We start from the raw sequence: 18,593 nt of genomic DNA, 5'->3' as shown, positions 1-18,593 counted from the left end.
GGGGATTTGTACAGTTGCATCTCATTGAGACTCTGAATTTGTCTTGTTATCGCTCAAATGTATGAAAATTTCCCTTCTAGATATCCTGAAGGCTTTACTTACATCTATCAAGGTATCGACCTCGGCCAGCCCCGGCAGACGGCGGTGTCAAGACACCCTTACAGCCCAGATCCGTGAACGCTCTCGATCGCCTTTCCAAACCATTCAAATGCCCAGGATCTGCAACCCCTACTCGAGCTTCGGAAAAGCCAGCAAGAAAGAGACGCAAGGTCAACTATGCAGACGCAGATGGCAGTGTCGAGGATGGAGCAGAGAAGGCATACACAAATGACGATCGACTCGCATTGGCGACCCGAGAAGTGAACAAATTCCCAGTGTTCAAACCCAAGGACAAAGATACCGCCTTCAGGCAGAGGTTTCAGATCCCGTTGCTTAACAAGGACACGGGCGAATACAATGCTGGACGAGCTGCTCCTACTTTGGGTATGCGACAAGGTGCAACCTTTGTCGCTAAGCCACTGCATGACCCCAGCGGAGAGTTTGCAATTGTGTTATATGACCCAACGGTTGATGATGTCCCCGAAGAGCCGAAGCCTAAAGACTCGGAAGCACCCAAGGAACCGGGTGAGGCCAAATTGGATGAGCCATTGGTACATAAAAGTTTAGCAGATATTTTGGGCATCAAAAAGAAGGTGGAAGGGAGGCCAAAGGTGCCTGTTGTTATTGACCCGAGGTTGGCGAAGATTCTCCGACCACATCAAGTGGAGGGAGTTAAGGTATTGTTCACGAGTTCTTACGTCGCCGGAACCAACGACTGACATTGCTCGCTCGACAGTTTTTGTATCGATGTACGACAGGCCTGATTGATAAGAACGCCAATGGTTGCATCATGGCAGATGGCATGGGATTAGGAAAGACGGTATGCAGCAGAGAACGAGCTCTATGTGAAAGTATTTCGACTAATGTTTTTGTCCAGTTGCAATGCATCTCATTGATGTGGACATTACTCAAACAGGATCCGGAGGCGGGAAGAACAACCATTCAGAAATGTGTTATTGCCTGCCCATCAAGTTTGGTCGGCAACTGGGCGAACGAGTTAACCAAATGGCTGGGCAAAGATGCTACCACCCCCTTTGCCATTGATGGAAAGGCCTCCAAGGCTGAACTTACTCAGCAGATCAAGCAGTGGGCAATTGCATCAGGTAGAAGTGTTGTTAGACCTGTACTTATTGTGTCCTACGAAACGCTTCGCATGTATGTCGATGCTCTCAAGGACACGCCGATCGGATTGCTTCTGTGTGACGAGGGCCATCGACTCAAGAATAAGGAGAGTTTGACATGGATGGCTCTGAACAGCCTTAACGTCAACCGGCGTGTTATTCTTTCTGGAACGCCTATCCAGAACGACCTGTCGGAATACTTTGCTTTGCTTCACTTTGCCAATCCCAACCTGCTGGGCTCGCAGGCTGAGTTCCGCAAGAGATTTGAACTCCCTATTCTCCGAGGCCGAGATGCCGCCGGCACAGAAGAAAACCGGAAGCTGGGCGATGAACGCCTACGGGAGCTTTCGGGAATCGTGAACAAATTCATCATCCGACGAACAAACGACATTCTATCGAAATATTTGCCTGTCAAGTACGAACACGTAGTGTTCTGTAACATGTCACAGTTCCAATTGGATCTCTACAACCACTTCATTCAGAGCCCCGATATCCGAAGTCTGTTACGAGGAAAAGGTAGTCAGCCTTTGAAGGCTATCGGCATTTTGAAGAAGCTTTGCAATCACCCGGATCTTCTGAATTTGGCAGAAGATCTTCCAGGATGTGAATACACATTCCCCGAAGACTTTACACCCCCCGAGGCCCGTGGTCGAGACAGAGACATCAAGAGCTGGTACTCTGGAAAAATGATGGTACTCGATCGCATGCTTGCACGAATCCGTCAAGACACCAATGATAAGATCGTTCTCATCAGCAATTACACCCAGACTCTTGATCTGTTCGAGAGGCTTTGCAGATCTCGTGCTTATGGCTGTCTGCGGCTGGATGGAACAATGAACATCAAGAAGCGAACGAAGCTGGTGGACAAGTTCAACGACCCGAACGGCGAAGAGTTTATCTTCCTTCTCAGCAGTAAGGCTGGTGGATGTGGTCTCAACCTCATTGGTGCCAACCGGCTTGTCCTGTTCGATCCTGATTGGAATCCGGCTGCCGATCAACAAGCGCTGGCTCGTGTCTGGCGTGATGGCCAAAAGAAAGACTGCTTCGTTTATCGATTCATTGCCACGGGATCAATCGAGGAGAAGATTTTCCAGCGTCAATCACACAAGCAGTCACTCTCATCCTGCGTCGTCGATTCAGCAGAAGACGTGGAGCGCCACTTCTCTCTTGAGTCGCTCCGAGAGTTGTTCCAGTTCAAGCCCGAGACTCGCAGCGATACACATGACACATTCAAGTGTAAGCGCTGCCGCGAGGACGGCACACAATTTGTCAAGGCCCCTGCCATGCTCTACGGTGATACAAGCTCTTGGAACCATTTTGTCAATAATGGAGAGAAGGGCCTGCTGGCTAAGATCCAGGATCTGCTTATTCGACAGGAAACCAGCGAAAAGGATGTCTCGGCGGTGTTCCAGTACATTAGTCATTGATAGATTTTGACTGCTCTGATCTTGATGCGGCGAATGGCGTCGTTTACTGGATATTTTGGCATGAAGCGATTACTAAATAGAAGCTCTCGTGAAACTACTTTTTGACCTGTGTGACAAGGAGATTGCTGTTTGACCCTTACTGTACCCTTAACCTCATGAAGCTTTACGATTGGAAGAACTTGAAGACACTGATTGTAACCGTGAAGTTGGACTGTTACACGAGTCATTATGGTACTAATTAAGTCCACATCGAAGCCATACCATGCCTGTTGTACAATTCAAAAGAGGTGTTTTCGAATTCCTCGGTGCCCATGCTTGAACGGAGTTTCAGAGACTAATTGCACAATTTTGTTTACCAAACTCAATTCCTTAAAATTCAACACGCTTATATCTTAGTATTTCTCTTAAAACATGTTAAACTCTTTAACCCTCTCGCTGGTTGGTTCAAGGAGCGAAGCGAGGGAGCCGCTGGCTGCATGCGTGCCTGACGCCGAAAGTGCCATTAAATTGGACTGCAATATGAGTCGATCCGTGATGAAGTCTATGAGGAGCTGCCATAAAAGTTGAGAACAAAGAAAGAAAGTTTGTCCTTTCAATTTGCCCAAATCTTTTCACGTCCTTTTGTTAGCTATTTCATGCAAGTGTTTTGAGCAGACAGCATAAGCAGACGTGCTGGGTGCAACTAAATCTCGGGCCGAGTCCAGGCCCGTTGCTGACATACGTCACACCGCGCTTGGACTCCTCCATCTCCACGTTGACAACGCATCTTCTTCCCCCACCCTCGAGCTTGTGAGTGCAATCAACGAGGCTCTGCCTGGATAAAACAACTCCAGACCGGAGTACTTTACTGATCCGACAATCTTCGAAGTGGTCCCCGCCTACGAGCTTGCGAACTGACCCCGACCGACGTGATTCTTTCCATCATGATCACTGCCTAGCCGCAGCTTGAAACAGCTATCCTCTCCGTCCGTAGGAGCGATGGATCATTCAATACAGCGGTTGCTCAACGACAAGCTCTACGACAAGAGGAAGCAGGGAGCTCTAGAGTACGTGCTTCCTCTGGAAATTGGGAGAGTCGTGCCATGTCACCTCCCGCTAACACGCGACACTTCTTCAGGCTAGAGAAAATCGTTCGAGATGCCGTTTTCAGAGGAGAACAAGAAAAGATTGCGAAGATCGTCGAACAGCTTTGCCACGACTATGCATACGCTGTGCACCAACCTCATGCCAGGAATGGCGGTCTGATCGGATTGGCGGCTGCCTCGATCGCGCTGGGATCTGTGAGACTTCGGACACAAAAGAAATGCTTTTGGGAGTCTGGGCTGACATGTTGAATTTATAGGAAGGTGTTGCGCCGTACTTGAAAGAGATCGTTCCTCCCGTTCTAGCTTGCTTTACCGACCAAGATGCGCGAGTCCGCTATTACGCTTGCGAGAGCATGTACAACATCGCTAAGGTAGCTAAGGGAGAGGTTCTGCTCTTCTTTAATGAGATATTCGATGCGTTGGCCAAGGTGAGAACAACTGGGATTAAGAGTAGCGTATGAAGCTGTACTAACATGCGCCTATAGCTCGCTTCTGATTCAGAGCTTTCCGTGAAGAATGGTGCGGAGCTTCTCGATCGACTGGTAAAGGACATCGTGGCCGAGTCTGCATCTTCATATGTCTCTGTGCTACAGCTGTCAGAAAAGGAGACGGCCGATTCAGACGACGCGCATGACACCGAACCCCCTACCGCATTCTCCCTCGCCAAATTCATACCTTTACTCAAGGAACGAATCCATGTGATTGGGCCCTACACTCGCAACTTCTTGGTATCTTGGTTGACATTACTTGATACTATCCCAGACCTTGAGCTGGTCACCTTCTTGCCCGAGTTCTTGGAGGGATTGATCAAGTTTCTAGGTGGACCTCACAAAGATGTCAACGTAGCCACACAGGGCCTTCTGGACAGGTTTCTCTCGGAGATCAAAAGAATCACCCGTTTGAAGAAAGGAATCGAAGAAAGTCGAAAAGGACAAGAAAGTCGCAGACGCTCCAATGCTAGTGACACCGTGAGCGTCAAGACCGAGCAGACACTCGAAACCGCCGGCGCCGATGATGGCGAGAAGGATGACATTGCCGTGGAAGACTCCGCATCCGACTCACTATTTGACGAGGACGCTATTCAGGCTGATGGCGACTGGATCCCAGGGCAAGACGTTCACATCGACTACCCAAAGATCCTGGAAATTCTGGTCAGCTTCGTCGATACCTCATTCGGTAAACATGCCCTCGTTTCCGGGTCTACCAGCCGCGAAGCTAACAGCTATATAGAGGAGGAGATGCAATTGACTGCACTTCGCTGGATCGATGCGTTCTTTGAGATTAGCCCTGAGGATATCCTCCCTTTTGTCCCGAGGCTGCTGACTCAAGTACTTCCGGCGATGTCAAGTGGTTCGGACTCGGTGCGGCAAGCAGCGAACCGAGTCAACAAGTCCCTGCTCGAATACATTTACTCTCTTTCAGATGACCTTCCCGATGACTACGCTCAAGCCGCATCCAAGGTTCCCTCGACGGCGCCGAGCAAAGAGAGCATAGACAGGAAGCCTTCAGAAATCTCCAACCCCGATTCGAGGAGAGCAACGCAAGAGTCTTCTCGGGCCCCGACACCGCGGAGTAGTATCGTTTCGGTACCTGCGCAGCCAGCTGATCTTGATTATGCTGCAGCGGTGAACTCGCTGACTTTGCAATTCTTGAATGAAAACGAAGCCACACGGGTAGCTGCTCTTTCGTGGCTGATCATGTTACACCGGAAAGCCCCACGGAAAGTGGTTGCATTCAACGACGGGACGTTCCCAGCTCTGTTGAAAACCCTCTCCGACCCTGCAGAAGCAGTGGTGACCAAGGACTTGCAACTGTTGTCTCAGATCTCAAGGAACAGCGAGGATAGCTACTTCACTTCGTTTATGGTGAATCTGCTACAGCTCTTCTCTACTGATCGACACCTGTTGGAAGTTCGGGGTAATTTGATAATCCGGCAATTATGTCTGAATCTGAGCCCTGAGCGTATCTATCGGACTTTGGCGGATTGCCTCGAAAAGGAAGAGGTATGTTATGCATGTCGAATCTGTCGGGGTTCGTACTAATACTACTTGACTAGGATCTTGAATTTGCCAGCATTATGGTACAGAATTTGAACAATAATCTTATCACTGCACCTGAATTGTCAGATATGAGGAAGCGCTTGAGGAATCTTGACACGAGGGTATGTTACCAGTAATGCCATGGTTTCTTTCAGACACTGACTGTCTCTCTAGGAAGGACAAATGTTTTTCGTTGCCCTATTCCGTTCTTGGTGTCACAATGCTGTGTCCACCTTTTCTCTATGTCTTCTCGCTCAGGCCTATGAGCAGGCCTACAATCTTTTGCAAATATTGTGAGTGGCTCGTCGTTGAAGTGTTGACTGCCAGTTCTAACATCCACAGTGCCGAGCTTGAAATGACAGTCAATATGCTGATCCAGATCGACAAACTGGTGCAACTGCTCGAATCCCCCGTGTTCACATGTATGGTATCTTTCCTGGTACGAAAGCTCTTGGCTAATACATCTTCCAGACCTACGTCTCCAACTCCTCGAACCCGAAAAATATCCCTACCTGTACAAATGCCTCTACGGCGTCCTCATGCTCCTCCCCCAGAGCTCCGCCTTTGCCGCCCTTAAAAACCGGCTGAACAGTGTCAGCAACATCGGTTTCCTCCATGGTGGTCCCCGCAGGTACGCAAATGGAACCCTCAATGCCAAGACAGGAAGCAGTCCTCCCCAAAAAAGGCCGCACGTACTCATGAGTCCCAATAGCACCTCCCAAACCGCGTCATCCTTTGACCGTGCCTCCGGCACGCGCGGCAAGAGTCGTGACGATATCCGATGGACCGAGCTTCTTGATAAATTCAAGGCTGTCCAGGAACGAGCGCGCCGCGCGCAGGCTGCGCAGCGCCACTCGCTGGATCCAACAGACATCTTGCAGAATCCCTCGTTGACTGCCGCGCTCTCTGCAGCGACCGTTGATCGAACACGAGATCGATCGGGTCTACCTGACGCTCCGCGTACAGGCATGGTAAATCCAATGGGCGTCGGGATTGGCCAGGTGTCTGGAACCGCTAGCATAGGTGTGAGTGGGAACCGTGGAGCGCCGGACGCCAGAGCCACCAGCTCTACGTCTCTTCTCGGCTCTGCACATAAACACAAGTCGAGTCTGCCCAATCTGGGAAGGCTGGGTATTGGGGGACGCAAGTCGAAAAGATGAGGGGCCGCGAATAATTTCTTTGTCCGTGTACTTAGCCTTTTTGCTCGGTTGGCGGTGGTTTAGCAAAGATACCCATCGTCTTTTGTCCCTGCAGACCTACTGCAATACATCGTGTCCTGGAATTCTCTCACCAGTTTGAAGTAATGCCGTAGGTGTACCAATTTCATGGCGTTAAACTTCACGGCACTTGCATCTCTTTGCCATTCACACTTTCTTAACATCAGTCATTACATCTTTGTCCCGCCCTCTCTGCCACCATAAGCATCAAATACCCGTGACCACTGAGCGAGGCATCGGATTTCCGCATAATTCCTAACGACATTTGATAGTCAAGATGATCTACTTCTCAATATGGCTACATATTTTCACCCTCCTGTCCTTCATCTTGCTCAGTGCATTGTATCCCTCCCACTGGATTATCCGTTCCATCCATAGAACATTGTACCTAACCCACCTCCTTCTTCGCCCCTCTAAGAAGTACTTCCGACCTATCCCACACCCAGTTCACCAAGCTGCACATGAATACTCAGCTCTGTCAGCTTCACAACGCGTGCTTTCCATGCCAGAACTCGTCTCCGAAATCCTAAAATGGGACGCAGGCGGGTACAAAAAAGACCATTGGGCATACAATCAGACATTCTCAAAGACTCGATTCGCCCGCTACGCACGAGTCAACAACCTATGGTTCTACGAAGCCATGCGGTATCTCTGGTGGACTCCACAGCCTTATTCTAAGCTCCAGGCACTTCAAGAGCTCCCTCGTGCCCGCAAACAGATATACGCCAATTTTGTGGTGGCACTTTCCTTTGAAAATGATGTTCAAAACAGTTCCAAGGAGAATCGAATTCTTAAGAGATTGTCTTTCCCTCGCTTACGCTTTGCAAGGCTCGATATTCGGTCCGGACAACGATTACTCTCCTTGCCTGATATTAAGGGCCGTATGCTTGAGAATCTTACTATTGACGTTACGGTTGGCGATGACAGCAAGGGAGGTGCTCTGTCCGATCGAAAGATGCGGATACGACTAGCGAAGCGGTTGAAGGTTGGTTCTTTGAACATACGTGTCTTGGAAAATTGCGTTGACATCGCCTGACTATCTATCTAGACGATGTTTCCCTGTCTGAAGAAGATTACCCTTAACACAACGTCGACAGCGCACGTCAGTCCGGAAGATATTGCGAGATTTCAAGCACATTTCGGACATGTTCAGATTGTGGTCAGAGGGACAGATGGCTAGGGATGAGGGGCCGGATTATGCTATTTACTGGTTTGCGCCTAGAAAGTCTAGATAGAGCTCGAGCTTTGCAAGATGCCAAGACACAAAGCATTTGTGTAATATGTCGATGGTAGTTTATCTTGACAGAAAAGAAAATTGATTTGAGTGACCGCAGCTGTGATTTCAATACGCCCAAAATGTTGTACAAGATGCAAAGTAAACAGTTCCCGAAGAAAACCACCTCTAGTGCGAAGAGAGACAGGGCGATATAGCACGCCCTTATGCGTCCTTAGGATTCGTCCGGCCGACTTCCTTGATCTCGACGGAGCCGTCCTTTCGGATCTCTGCAACGCTCTGGCGAATTCCCCGAAGCTCCTGGTTCAAGTTCTCGACCGAGTGAGAGATCTCTGCCTCCGAGGGTGTTAGCTTGATAGACTCCTGCGGGGCCGAACTGGTGATTCCCCGCGGAGCATCAGCGATTTCATTGACTTGACCCTCAGAGAGGATGTCGTTAACACGAGGCCCGCGAGACTGCATGAGGATGGTTGCAGGCCCATCGAATTGCAGGAAAAGCTACAAGTGCGTTGTTAGCTGCTGTATTTCAAAGCATTATCACGTGGTAAGTATCATACTCTATCTCCCCAAATGGTCATCCGAGACCATGTCCGAATCTTGTGGAGGAAGCTCATGGTGTTCTTCCAAGCCTTGGAGTCGGACACATCTCGGATGAACTTGTTGCCCTGCAGTAGGCGTGGCAGTGTCTTCAGGCCGGGAACCTGGAAGCTCAGAGTTGTGGATTTGAAGCGGTAAGGACGAGGGGGATTGGAGGACATGGTATAGGCGACAACGTTGCTATTTCATGTTAGAGCAATCCAACGTGGCTCGGCTCGGAGTCGGCGTCACGTACCTAGGATGAGCGACGTATTGCTCGCCGTCTTTCAATTCCACGGAGTAGACCTGACCCTGGCCTACCAACGCGATCAATCCTCTACCGGTGACCGCAGAGCTACCCCAATGAGCCAGGCTCTGTACGTGATTTAGAATCAGCCATTTGTTCGCCACACACGGATCAGAGGGTATCACAAACCAGGTTAGTGTTGATAGTTGGCTTGATGGACAAGGACCGGCCTGTCCATGCCAGCAGAGCGCGTCGCTGCGCAACCATCCAATCCACAGAGCCATTGAGATTCACGACCGCAAACGAGGTCGTCGGCGATCGAACGGAAACGAGGGCTGTGACGGGGCTCGCGGAAGAGACCTGCATAGTCCTTAGCAACTGTCTTGTCCAGAGCACGGGAAGTAAATGTTTCATACCTTCTGATAGAGGAAAGGCACACCCAGAGGGGCCCTGCGGAAGGGTTCGAGGACGCTCAACGTCGAAACCACCTATCGCAATCACAAATTGTCAGCGCATTATCCAATCGTATATCACCCATCACAGTGAACTGCATACATTATCCGCCTTGCCGCTCAATCCCACCAATGTTCCCCGGCGCGTGTACAGGTTCTGCGAAGCGGAAAGTGATACCGAGAGGAGTGAATATGGGGCGCCGATGACATCGAAGCGCGCATCTATCAACCATAATTGTCAGCTAAGCACATAATCAAGTAGCAATGGCTTATCAAAGTTTGTCAATTCGACATACCTCGCGATGCGGCGGAACTAGGCGTGCCCGCGAGGGGCAGATGGTCGCCGTTGACGGTTGGCTCTTCCGATGGCGCGGCGCGAATCTGAATACATCTGGCCTGCCTGTGAACGCGAGGAACAACTCGAGTCCAAGACAGAGTCCGGACACCTCGCTGGAGGGCTGGACTCATTGTTCCTGAAGAAAGACCGACGACCGCGTGGTGCTGAAGGACTTTACGTCAGATTTGGAGCTCGCAAGGGAAATCAAGCCGGGAAATCGTGGCGCCGAAGCTTGCGGCTGGTGCGGCGAGCGGAGGTACACCACGCCCGCATTCAATTGCGACATTTACCTCAAATACCAACGCGCATAAAGGAAGGACTCGTTTGAGTCGGGGCTGGTCTCATTGCTCTTCCTGTTATATATCAGCTCCAGGCAATCGTCTGTCTCCTCGACCTTCCCCATACCCATTTGTGTAAGCTGACAGTTTTCTCCGAAGCCGGCGGCCCCCAAGGTTGCCTCCTCCACGAGCTATCGCAAGCACACCTGCGCACGCCATTCCCCTCGCGTGCGCTCCATTATGCTCCTGTGAACGCAATTTCTCCACCGAACCACCTCTAGCGGTCATATTTCCTTCACCCAGCAGCCATGCTGCTCAGAGCGGCTCAATCTCCGTGCTGGCGCACAGCACGGTACATACATCCGAGCTTCGCCGGCCGGGCACGGTGGATAAGCCCGAATGGCATCCAGCAGCACAGAATCCAGTTGCGGGTGTTCACCTCTGGCAGTCCATGGCGGAACCAATCGACCGATGGCAAGGACCCAACCTCTGCAAGGAATAACTCCACACCCACTGCTACTGCCGCCGAATTGGCCAATGCCGCTAGTGTCCAGAAACCTGCCGGTAGCGAGACAAAGAATACCCCGAAGAAAGACTTGTTGGGTGAGTCAACTATCGCAAGTAAGGAACAGCGCAAGGCAGACTGGGCTATCATGCGAGAGATGGCGAAGTATTTGTGGCCAAAGGTACTGCTTCGAAATGGAACTATATACACTATCGGAAGTGCTGACCGAGATGGTAGGATGACTGGGGAACCAAGCTTCGAGTTGGAACTGCACTCTCACTGCTTGTGGGTGCGAAGGTGCGTTTTCATCTGATCTCTTATCATTTCTTTCCTTGAGAATTAACGATATTTGATTCCAGATTCTTAATGTGGAGGTTCCTTTCTACTTTAAGAACATTGTCGACTCCATGAACGTTGATTTCGCCACCCTCGGTGGAACGGCATACACCGTAGCGGGCTCCATGATCATAGCTTGTAAGCACCACTCTGCTCCCAGCTGAGATAAATGCCTCTAACAATATCCGATAGATGGCGCAACCCGCATTGGAGCCACTATCTTCCAAGAACTGCGTAATGCAGTCTTCGCCAGTGTCGCCCAAAAGGCTATTCGCAGAGTTGCCCGGAATGTCTTTGACCACCTTCTCCGACTGGATCTCAACTTCCATCTCTCGCGCCAGACAGGTGGTCTCACACGCGCCATTGATCGTGGAACGAAAGGTATCAGCTTCTTGCTGACATCCATGGTGTTCCATGTGGTGCCCACGGCACTTGAGATCTCGCTCGTGTGTGGTATTCTAGTATGGCTCATTTTTTTTTTTTTTTTTTTGTTCGATTTTGACACCAACCCTTGCTAATCGTTTTGTAGACCTACCAATATGGTCTCCAATTCGCCGCCATCACAGCTACTACCATGGTAGCATACACGGCATTCACCATTACCACCACCGCCTGGCGCACCAAGTTCCGTCGACAGGCCAATGCTGCCGACAATCGCGGGGCTACCGTGGCTGTAGATTCCCTGATCAACTATGAGGCCGTCAAGTACTTCAATAATGAGAAGTTCGAAGTTGCCCGCTACGACAAGGCTTTAAAGAACTACGAAGATGCCTCTATCAAAGTCACCACCTCCCTGGCCTTGCTGAACTCTGGCCAGAACATGATCTTCTCCACTGCGCTGGCCGCAATGATGTATCTGGCAGCCGACGGCGTGGCCACGGGTACCCTGACGGTCGGCGACCTGGTCATGGTCAACCAACTGGTTTTCCAGCTCTCTGTGCCGCTCAATTTCCTGGGCTCGGTCTACCGTGAACTGCGCCAGTCTCTACTGGACATGGAGACCCTGTTCAACTTGCAAAAGGTGAATGTCACTATTCAGGAGAAGCCCAACGCGAAGCCACTCGAGTTGAAGCGCGGCGGCGAGATTCGCTTCGAGAACGTCACTTTCGGCTACCACCCCGACCGTCCGATCCTGAAGAATGTGACGTTCACCATCCCCGCTGGTTCCAAGTTTGCCATCGTGGGTCCCAGTGGCTGCGGCAAGTCGACTATCTTGCGTCTACTCTTCCGCTTCTACGACACCCAGTCCGGTCGGATCTTGATTGATGGTCAGGATGTGCGCGACGTGAGCCTCGACAGCCTCCGGCGGGCCATCGGTGTGGTGCCCCAGGATACACCACTCTTCAACGACACCATCGCACACAACATCCGCTACGGTCAGATCGATGCGACGGACGAAGAAGTGCGCCATGCGGCCGAGCGCGCCCGCATCAGCGAGCTGATCGAGCGACTGCCGGAGGGGTACGAGACCGCGGTCGGCGAGCGCGGCATGATGATCTCTGGCGGCGAGAAGCAGCGACTGGCGATTTCGCGACTGTTGCTGAAGGACCCTCACCTGTTGTTCTTTGATGAAGCGGTACGTACACGATTGTTGTTCTATTATGTTGTTTTGTGGTTCCATTTGGGAGTTTCCCAGCACGCGTAATGTGGCTGACCCCGCCCGGACAAACGAGATAGACCTCGGCCCTAGACACCTACACCGAACAGGCGCTCCTGCAGAACATCAACAGCATTCTGAAAGAAAAGAGCCGCACGAGCGTGTTTGTCGCGCACCGGCTGCGGACGATCTATGATAGTGACCAGATCCTGGTGCTCAAGGATGGCCATGTGGCGGAGATGGGGTCACACCGGGAGTTACTCGATCTGGAGGGCGTCTATGCGGAGCTCTGGAATGGTACGTGCTCTGGGTTCCACGAATAGCAACCCCGGGGGAAGATGAAGTGGGGTTGCTTGTAATCTGATGCCAATTGCTGACATGCCGCGTATTAGCCCAGGAACTGTCGCTGGCCCACGAGGGGGAGGAGGCCCCGGCGGACGAGAAGAAGATCGAGTAAGGGGGCACTGTGAGAGATTTAATGGTCTGCAGCGAGGTCTAGCCCAATGGCCGTAAGCCGCCCGATGCAGCATGCGGGATGTCGCCATAGCCATGTGGATGACAGATACATAAGAGAGTGTCCGGAGAACCAGCCACGATAAACCAGGAGAACTCAACATGAAACACGGCCCAAGTACTCCGTCACCAAGATTGTCAAAATGAACCGAGGAAAGGTCTAGAAGGCGGGCCCAGCAGACACTAGCTCACTAGTGGCTGGTTAGCGCCAGTCACTGGCCAGTGTGCGAGTCCAGTCCCCTGACTAACCGGTCTGTATAGTTAAACTAGTTAACTCAAGTAACCTAGCTAAGGGCCTAAAGCTAACCAAGTTAACTTACGCTCGGACGCGACCCTCCAGACTCGGCGCTAAAGAATAATAATAATCACTCTGGAGCTGCTCTCTCTCTCTCGCTCTCTCTCTCTCTCCTGTCGAGGCCTTTTCGGACGCGGAGTTTGTTCTCTTTTTTCCTTCCATTCCTTCTCACCTTCTTATCGCGTCTGCAAGCCACTCATTTTTGCTTGGGCCCCCCCAACATTCCATCCACACTCTTTCCCCCTCTTTCCATCACGTTTTCGTCGCTCTCTTCCGTTGGAACATCGCCAGACGCCCCGGTCGCTCTCATTCCTTGCGTCCGCTAAAACCAATCCAAACCAATCCCACCTCATCCTACAACCTGTCAACCTGCCCCCTCCTTCGTCGGACCGTGTGGCTTCCTTGTGGCACCAGTTCCACTGCCCTCGTGCGCCCCCCCTCCTCCTCCGCGATTGTAAATATACATCCCCCCTCCCTCCCTCCGCTATTCCCACCCCCCTTTTCAGCATTCTAGCTGGGTCATTGCTGTTGGATACCTGTACACGGGTGAGAAATGACCCAATTGATTTGTTGAAGTCGTGGTTCCATGCGCGACAGGGCTGACCAGCTTCTCCAGTCAACCTCGAATTCTTCGTCCGCTGCTGGCGTCCACACACTGAACCGCCCACGTTACCTCCCGCTGCATGAGGGAACGATTGTCGCCGCGCTTCCATATATAGAACCTCGCCAGGAACAGGCGCGAAACATACAAGCATAATCGTCGGGATTTCGCATCTGTCTCTACACCTACACCGTCACCATGGGTCTCATCGATAAGCTACAAGCCAGTACGTCGCACCCCAACGCAGAAACACTACACAATACTCCAAATAGCAATCTCTAACATCTACCTTGTTTAGAACTCGAGCTGTATCGTCTCGAACAGCGCTATGCTCGCCGCAAGCACCGCAGCACCTTCTCCCAGGGCGCTCAATACGTCGATGGCGAATACGTCTTCACCACAGGCACAAACTCGCCCACCAGCACCGTCTCCAAGCACTCAACCGGCAGCTGGCGCCCCTCTGGACTGCGCGGGTCGCAGGAGTCTCGCTGGAGGTGAAACGACACGTGAAAATCCATGATTGCGCAATTATCTATTCCAAATGCCCTTTTCTTTTTTTTTTCAACTCGGTCCAACCGACTCCAGCGCCTTTCATCGTTCGTTCTTCCTCGACACCGACACCCCCCCTTCAATCTATTCCAGCCCCAAGCGGTCTCTGGCTTTAATGCATTGCTTTTGACTGGCACCCCGCTCTTCGCGTGATGTACCTGCGAAGATCGACCTTGGCTTTGACTCTGACTCTGACCTATTACTTGACGACCTCGTGCTTAGTCGCCATGTCCGTTCCGTTGGAATGTTTCTCTTTCTCCTACTCCTTTTATCCTCCTACCTTGCTTGGCTCTTGGTTCTGCAGTGGCAGGAGCCCATGATCTTGGATGTTTCGGCGAGACCATGGCTAAAAAGTTGTGGGTCTCTCTCTCTCTTTCCATCCTCCTTGATTTTGGGATTTGATACCTCTGCTTTTAAGGATATGTCTGCTTCATGTCTGAACTTCCTCCTTCTTCCTTCATTTTCTCACCCTTTCTTTTCTCATTGCATTGTGCTATCAATAATATGGCACTATTTTTGTTCTCTTCTCTTGTTTATGTTGTCCGACTTGCATTTTATGCTCGTTCTTCATTGTCCATATTATACATAGCATTAAGAATACCCACGTGGGTTTGATTGATATACTAGAATTCTTTCACCGGTACTGAAACTAGTTTAAATTTGGTATTTGATCTTTCATCGGTATAGATATCAGTCGCCATAGGGCTTGTGCTAGACTATAATTTTGACAACTTGTCAATACTCAAATAGATATAGATTGTCTTCTAAAAATTGATGCTAATGACGATCAATGACCCTTAAGGAGAATTGTCGCTTACGCCGTAATGTTGAGTTGCACTTCCGAGATTCTGTTTGCCATTCCGTGTGATTCTATAGGTAGGAACTTTCCACGATGTGGTTTGTCTTGCCTAAATATCGCACCTCGACCTCTTGCTTGTTTGGTCTTTCTATCTTCTCTCTTGATATCTTCCTTTACACCTCTTTCTGACCAGGTCGATCTTGTTCAACAATACCATCTTCCAAACCCCCAAGTTTCGTCCTTGAGCCACGAGGGTAGCACCACTCCACGATCACAATGTCCTCCAACACCACAACCACAATGACCGCTGCCCAACGTGTACTCTCAATCCCCGAACTAGTCGCTGAGATCTTTAGCTGGGCCGCCGAAAACTATGGCCTCCACCCCTCTCCCTGTCTCTGCCGCCTCGAAGCCGCCGGAGTCACCATCCACAGATGTGCACTCGTCAATAGCCTATGGTTCCACGAAGCCATGCGGCTTGTCTGGGAGATGCCACGGAAACTGAACGCGGGCTCATTCAGTCATATCACGCCAGCTCGCAGACAATTCTACGCTCACTTTGCGAAAGTTCTCTTCATCAAGGTGTATCCGAAACACCGCGGATGGCTGAGCAGACAGAAGAAGATTCTGAAGGATGTCACATTTCCCCAAGCGAGACTTGCGTACATGCAGATTCTATCTTCTGTGAGGAATTTCTATGTCCCGCCCTTCCATGCTCCTGCGCTTCGGGTCCTTCACCTGCATGTTCTCGAGGCTATGGATTTGTATTATCGGTTTTATCTACCGGTCGACAAGTGCTACAAGCTTGCGCGACGTATCAAGGTTTGACTTCAATATCATTTTTTCCCCTTTATCTAGGCTGACCGATGACACCCAGAGACTCTTCCCGTCCCTCAAGAAACTCGTCTTCGTAAAGCCCTCGGCTCTCGAGCGTGGGGGCTTGGCTATCTTCATCGAGCAACTCCCAGGCGTCGATATCTCAATGAGCGCGGAAGAGGAAAATTGCTGGTCTTGGTTTTTTAATCCTAGTAGTCCATTTACTTTTGATAGTACACCAGCAGGCTAGGTAATGGTGAATATGATGGCGAGTACTGGGACGCATTATACCATTTTAATAGAAGTGACCTTTTACAATCACTGACTTCCAAGTCGTAAGCTTTGTCAATGTTCTTGGTCGCCTGACGTACAAGATCCAAAACAAGGGGTCGCTGAACAACCAAGCACCATAACTTCCCATCCACCTTAACCTTACGAGCAATCTTCAACCTCTCCCTTACTGTAAAGCAGGAGCATAAAGTAACACTACGGGTGAAAATTCTACAAGAGAAATTACCCAAGAGGAGAGGAACAAGAAGTGGGAGAGGGCATTCACGGATCGGATGAGACAGATTGTCCCTGGTCTCTCCTCATATAACCGGGAAATGCTTCAAGAGAACCATATCAACGCAATAGTCTCTCTCACCGATGATCGATGGGTGTGGTGGAATACCATTACAAGAGAGGCCGGCGTTCCAGACCATAGCCATAAATGGGTTCAGAGTGTAGATTCGTCAACCCAAGACCTCCTCGCTCATATGAGTGATATTAGCGACTTTATCGACAGAATGGGATTACCAGCTCTTTCCTCATTGCTCTCCTTACCCGTCGCGTGCGAACATGAAACAAATGACAAGCGGCGCGGTGCAGCTCCGGAGGCGATATTAATTCACTGCGATCTTGGAATATCGCGCTCACCGACTATCATCATTGCCTATCTCATGCGCAAGTTGAACATGCAGCAAGCAGATATATTCCAATTTGTTCAATCAAAGCAGAAAATCAAACCGACACGAATTTTACTCGTCAACTTCAAGTCTGGGAGGAGGTTGGATACCAGGTGTGGAAGAATGAAGATAGGACTGTCCCGAAACCAGCATACAAGGCATTTCTGGAGTATCGGGATATTCTTCTTCGGGAAAGAGCCCTTTAATAACGTGTTGCTTTGTATTGCACAGCTCCCAGTCTCATAGAGATCTCACAATATCCTTCTTTCGTCAGCGAACATGCTCGAATTGCAATGAGCTGCTGATTGATTGAGCTTATGGTACAACACCAGCCCTAAATATAAATGAAACACAATCTGCGAGTATAGCTGTCAATATTGCTACGTATTTTCTTGGATGTAGCTACAGTAGCTCCATACTTCTTTTCGTAGCCGCGCCGCACCTACGTTGGATAGCTTGCTCTAGCAAACCCGAGCACCTCCGTGTTGCGAATGTGCCGCTTTCTCCACTCCACGTTTCAATCAGTATGTATGATTCGAGATGCAGATTGAGGTGATATCATGAATGCAGTTTTTATATCTCAATGTTTCGAAAGCTTGACGTGTCACCATAAAAACGGAAGGACTATTTAGGCTACTTTCGGGAACGTGTGTGATTGGTCTCATTGTATTTCCAAATGCGGATAAGCCTGCGTCAACATCGAATTCTCACCAAACTTAACATGTATACTAATTACACATTCAGCAATTATCTCTCACCATTGTCGAAACATGTTCCGTAAAATTAAGCCAGCACAGTCTAGCCTAATAACTCCTCACTTTACCATTCAATGATTCCGAGTAGTTTTTTCGACTGTCGTGAGTGTGCTTGTATGACTTCTCTCACATAATCATCTCTGGCTCCCTGCACAATCGTTTGGGATTGAATTTGCACTCGCAATACCGAAGCAACATGTCTGTTCAATTATTAAATTGCCAGTTTCTCAGCCCCTGGTGGGTCCCTTATGGAACCAGTGGACTCGAAGCCTCGTGAAAACCCCCATAAACAGTCTCTAGTGACGTCGAGTCCCGTGTTATCGGTAAACCAGTTGGACTTTTCAATTGGCAGCTCTAGCTATAATACAGGGGACACATAAGACCGGAGTCAGCGGATCAAGTTATCCGGGCCTATAGAATTCAAATGATCTACACTTTTTCCCTCAAACATGTATCCTTCATGGACATCCATAGGCTGAATCATGACTTCTATGAGGACCCACGGTCTAGCCTTTCAGCGAAGAGTCTACAAACGCAGATCACTAGCCTTCAAAAGTGAATCAGCCACCACTGGATGTGTGCGGTGTCTTCTTTGCAATATTTGAATGGCCGGTCATATTTCTCTAATCGTCTACTACTTCCATAATGGGTTACGTTCACAAAATGCAGAGCTTGTATCGGACGGGACTAGTATAGTCTCAATTCAAGAGGAGGGGCAAACGTCTCAATCGTCATACACTCCAGGGCTGATCCATGAAACGCTCTCAT

The 18,593-nt window shown here is 50.1% G+C and overlaps 6 protein-coding genes across 6 annotated transcripts; 5 read left to right on the top strand and 1 right to left on the bottom strand.

The window, feature by feature from the left end:
- Positions 1 to 61: 61 nt before the first annotated feature.
- On the top strand, positions 62 to 2,647 carry N7458_005643 (DNA-dependent ATPase RAD54; the record flags this gene model as incomplete). The annotated part of the gene is made up of 4 exons (XM_056909025.1): positions 62 to 112; positions 165 to 776; positions 836 to 919; positions 977 to 2,647. 4 exons carry the CDS (start codon positions 62 to 64, stop codon positions 2,645 to 2,647), a joined length of 2,418 nt encoding a protein of 805 aa, XP_056767643.1.
- A 978-nt stretch (positions 2,648 to 3,625) lies between these two features.
- Positions 3,626 to 8,168, top strand: N7458_005642 (VAC14 family protein; the record flags this gene model as incomplete). The annotated part of the gene is made up of 10 exons (XM_056909024.1): positions 3,626 to 3,693; positions 3,765 to 3,927; positions 3,990 to 4,160; positions 4,218 to 5,735; positions 5,789 to 5,893; positions 5,946 to 6,064; positions 6,114 to 6,193; positions 6,243 to 6,902; positions 7,261 to 7,973; positions 8,037 to 8,168. The coding sequence occupies 10 exons, from the start codon at positions 3,626 to 3,628 to the stop codon at positions 8,166 to 8,168; spliced, it is 3,729 nt and encodes a 1,242-aa protein (XP_056767642.1).
- A 258-nt stretch (positions 8,169 to 8,426) lies between these two features.
- N7458_005641 (AIM24 family protein) lies at positions 8,427 to 9,965 on the bottom strand (the record flags this gene model as incomplete). Its single annotated transcript, XM_056909023.1, has 7 exons — positions 8,427 to 8,720; positions 8,780 to 8,999; positions 9,055 to 9,173; positions 9,235 to 9,405; positions 9,462 to 9,533; positions 9,601 to 9,719; positions 9,794 to 9,965. The coding sequence occupies 7 exons, from the start codon at positions 9,963 to 9,965 to the stop codon at positions 8,427 to 8,429; spliced, it is 1,167 nt and encodes a 388-aa protein (XP_056767641.1).
- Positions 9,966 to 10,420: 455 nt separating this feature from the next.
- On the top strand, positions 10,421 to 13,007 carry atm1 (ATP-binding cassette Fe/S cluster precursor transporter ATM1; the record flags this gene model as incomplete). Its single annotated transcript, XM_056909022.1, has 7 exons — positions 10,421 to 10,798; positions 10,855 to 10,914; positions 10,977 to 11,091; positions 11,146 to 11,414; positions 11,483 to 12,529; positions 12,631 to 12,847; positions 12,943 to 13,007. The coding sequence occupies 7 exons, from the start codon at positions 10,421 to 10,423 to the stop codon at positions 13,005 to 13,007; spliced, it is 2,151 nt and encodes a 716-aa protein (XP_056767640.1).
- Positions 13,008 to 14,157: 1,150 nt separating this feature from the next.
- On the top strand, positions 14,158 to 14,457 carry N7458_005639 (uncharacterized protein; the record flags this gene model as incomplete). The annotated part of the gene is made up of 2 exons (XM_056909021.1): positions 14,158 to 14,185; positions 14,258 to 14,457. The coding sequence occupies 2 exons, from the start codon at positions 14,158 to 14,160 to the stop codon at positions 14,455 to 14,457; spliced, it is 228 nt and encodes a 75-aa protein (XP_056767639.1).
- A 1,126-nt stretch (positions 14,458 to 15,583) lies between these two features.
- N7458_005638 (uncharacterized protein) lies at positions 15,584 to 16,135 on the top strand (the record flags this gene model as incomplete). The annotated part of the gene is made up of 1 exon (XM_056909020.1): positions 15,584 to 16,135. One exon carries the CDS (start codon positions 15,584 to 15,586, stop codon positions 16,133 to 16,135), a length of 552 nt encoding a protein of 183 aa, XP_056767638.1.
- Positions 16,136 to 18,593: the final 2,458 nt, after the last annotated feature.

This window comes from Penicillium daleae, assembly GCF_028827525.1.
Source record: "Penicillium daleae strain IBT 16125 chromosome Unknown utg000005l_segment0_segment0, whole genome shotgun sequence".
Classification (NCBI taxonomy): Eukaryota; Fungi; Ascomycota; class Eurotiomycetes; order Eurotiales; family Aspergillaceae; genus Penicillium; species Penicillium daleae.
Note: the sequence above shows the minus strand (reverse complement) of the source record. Positions and strands in the feature narration are given on the sequence as shown.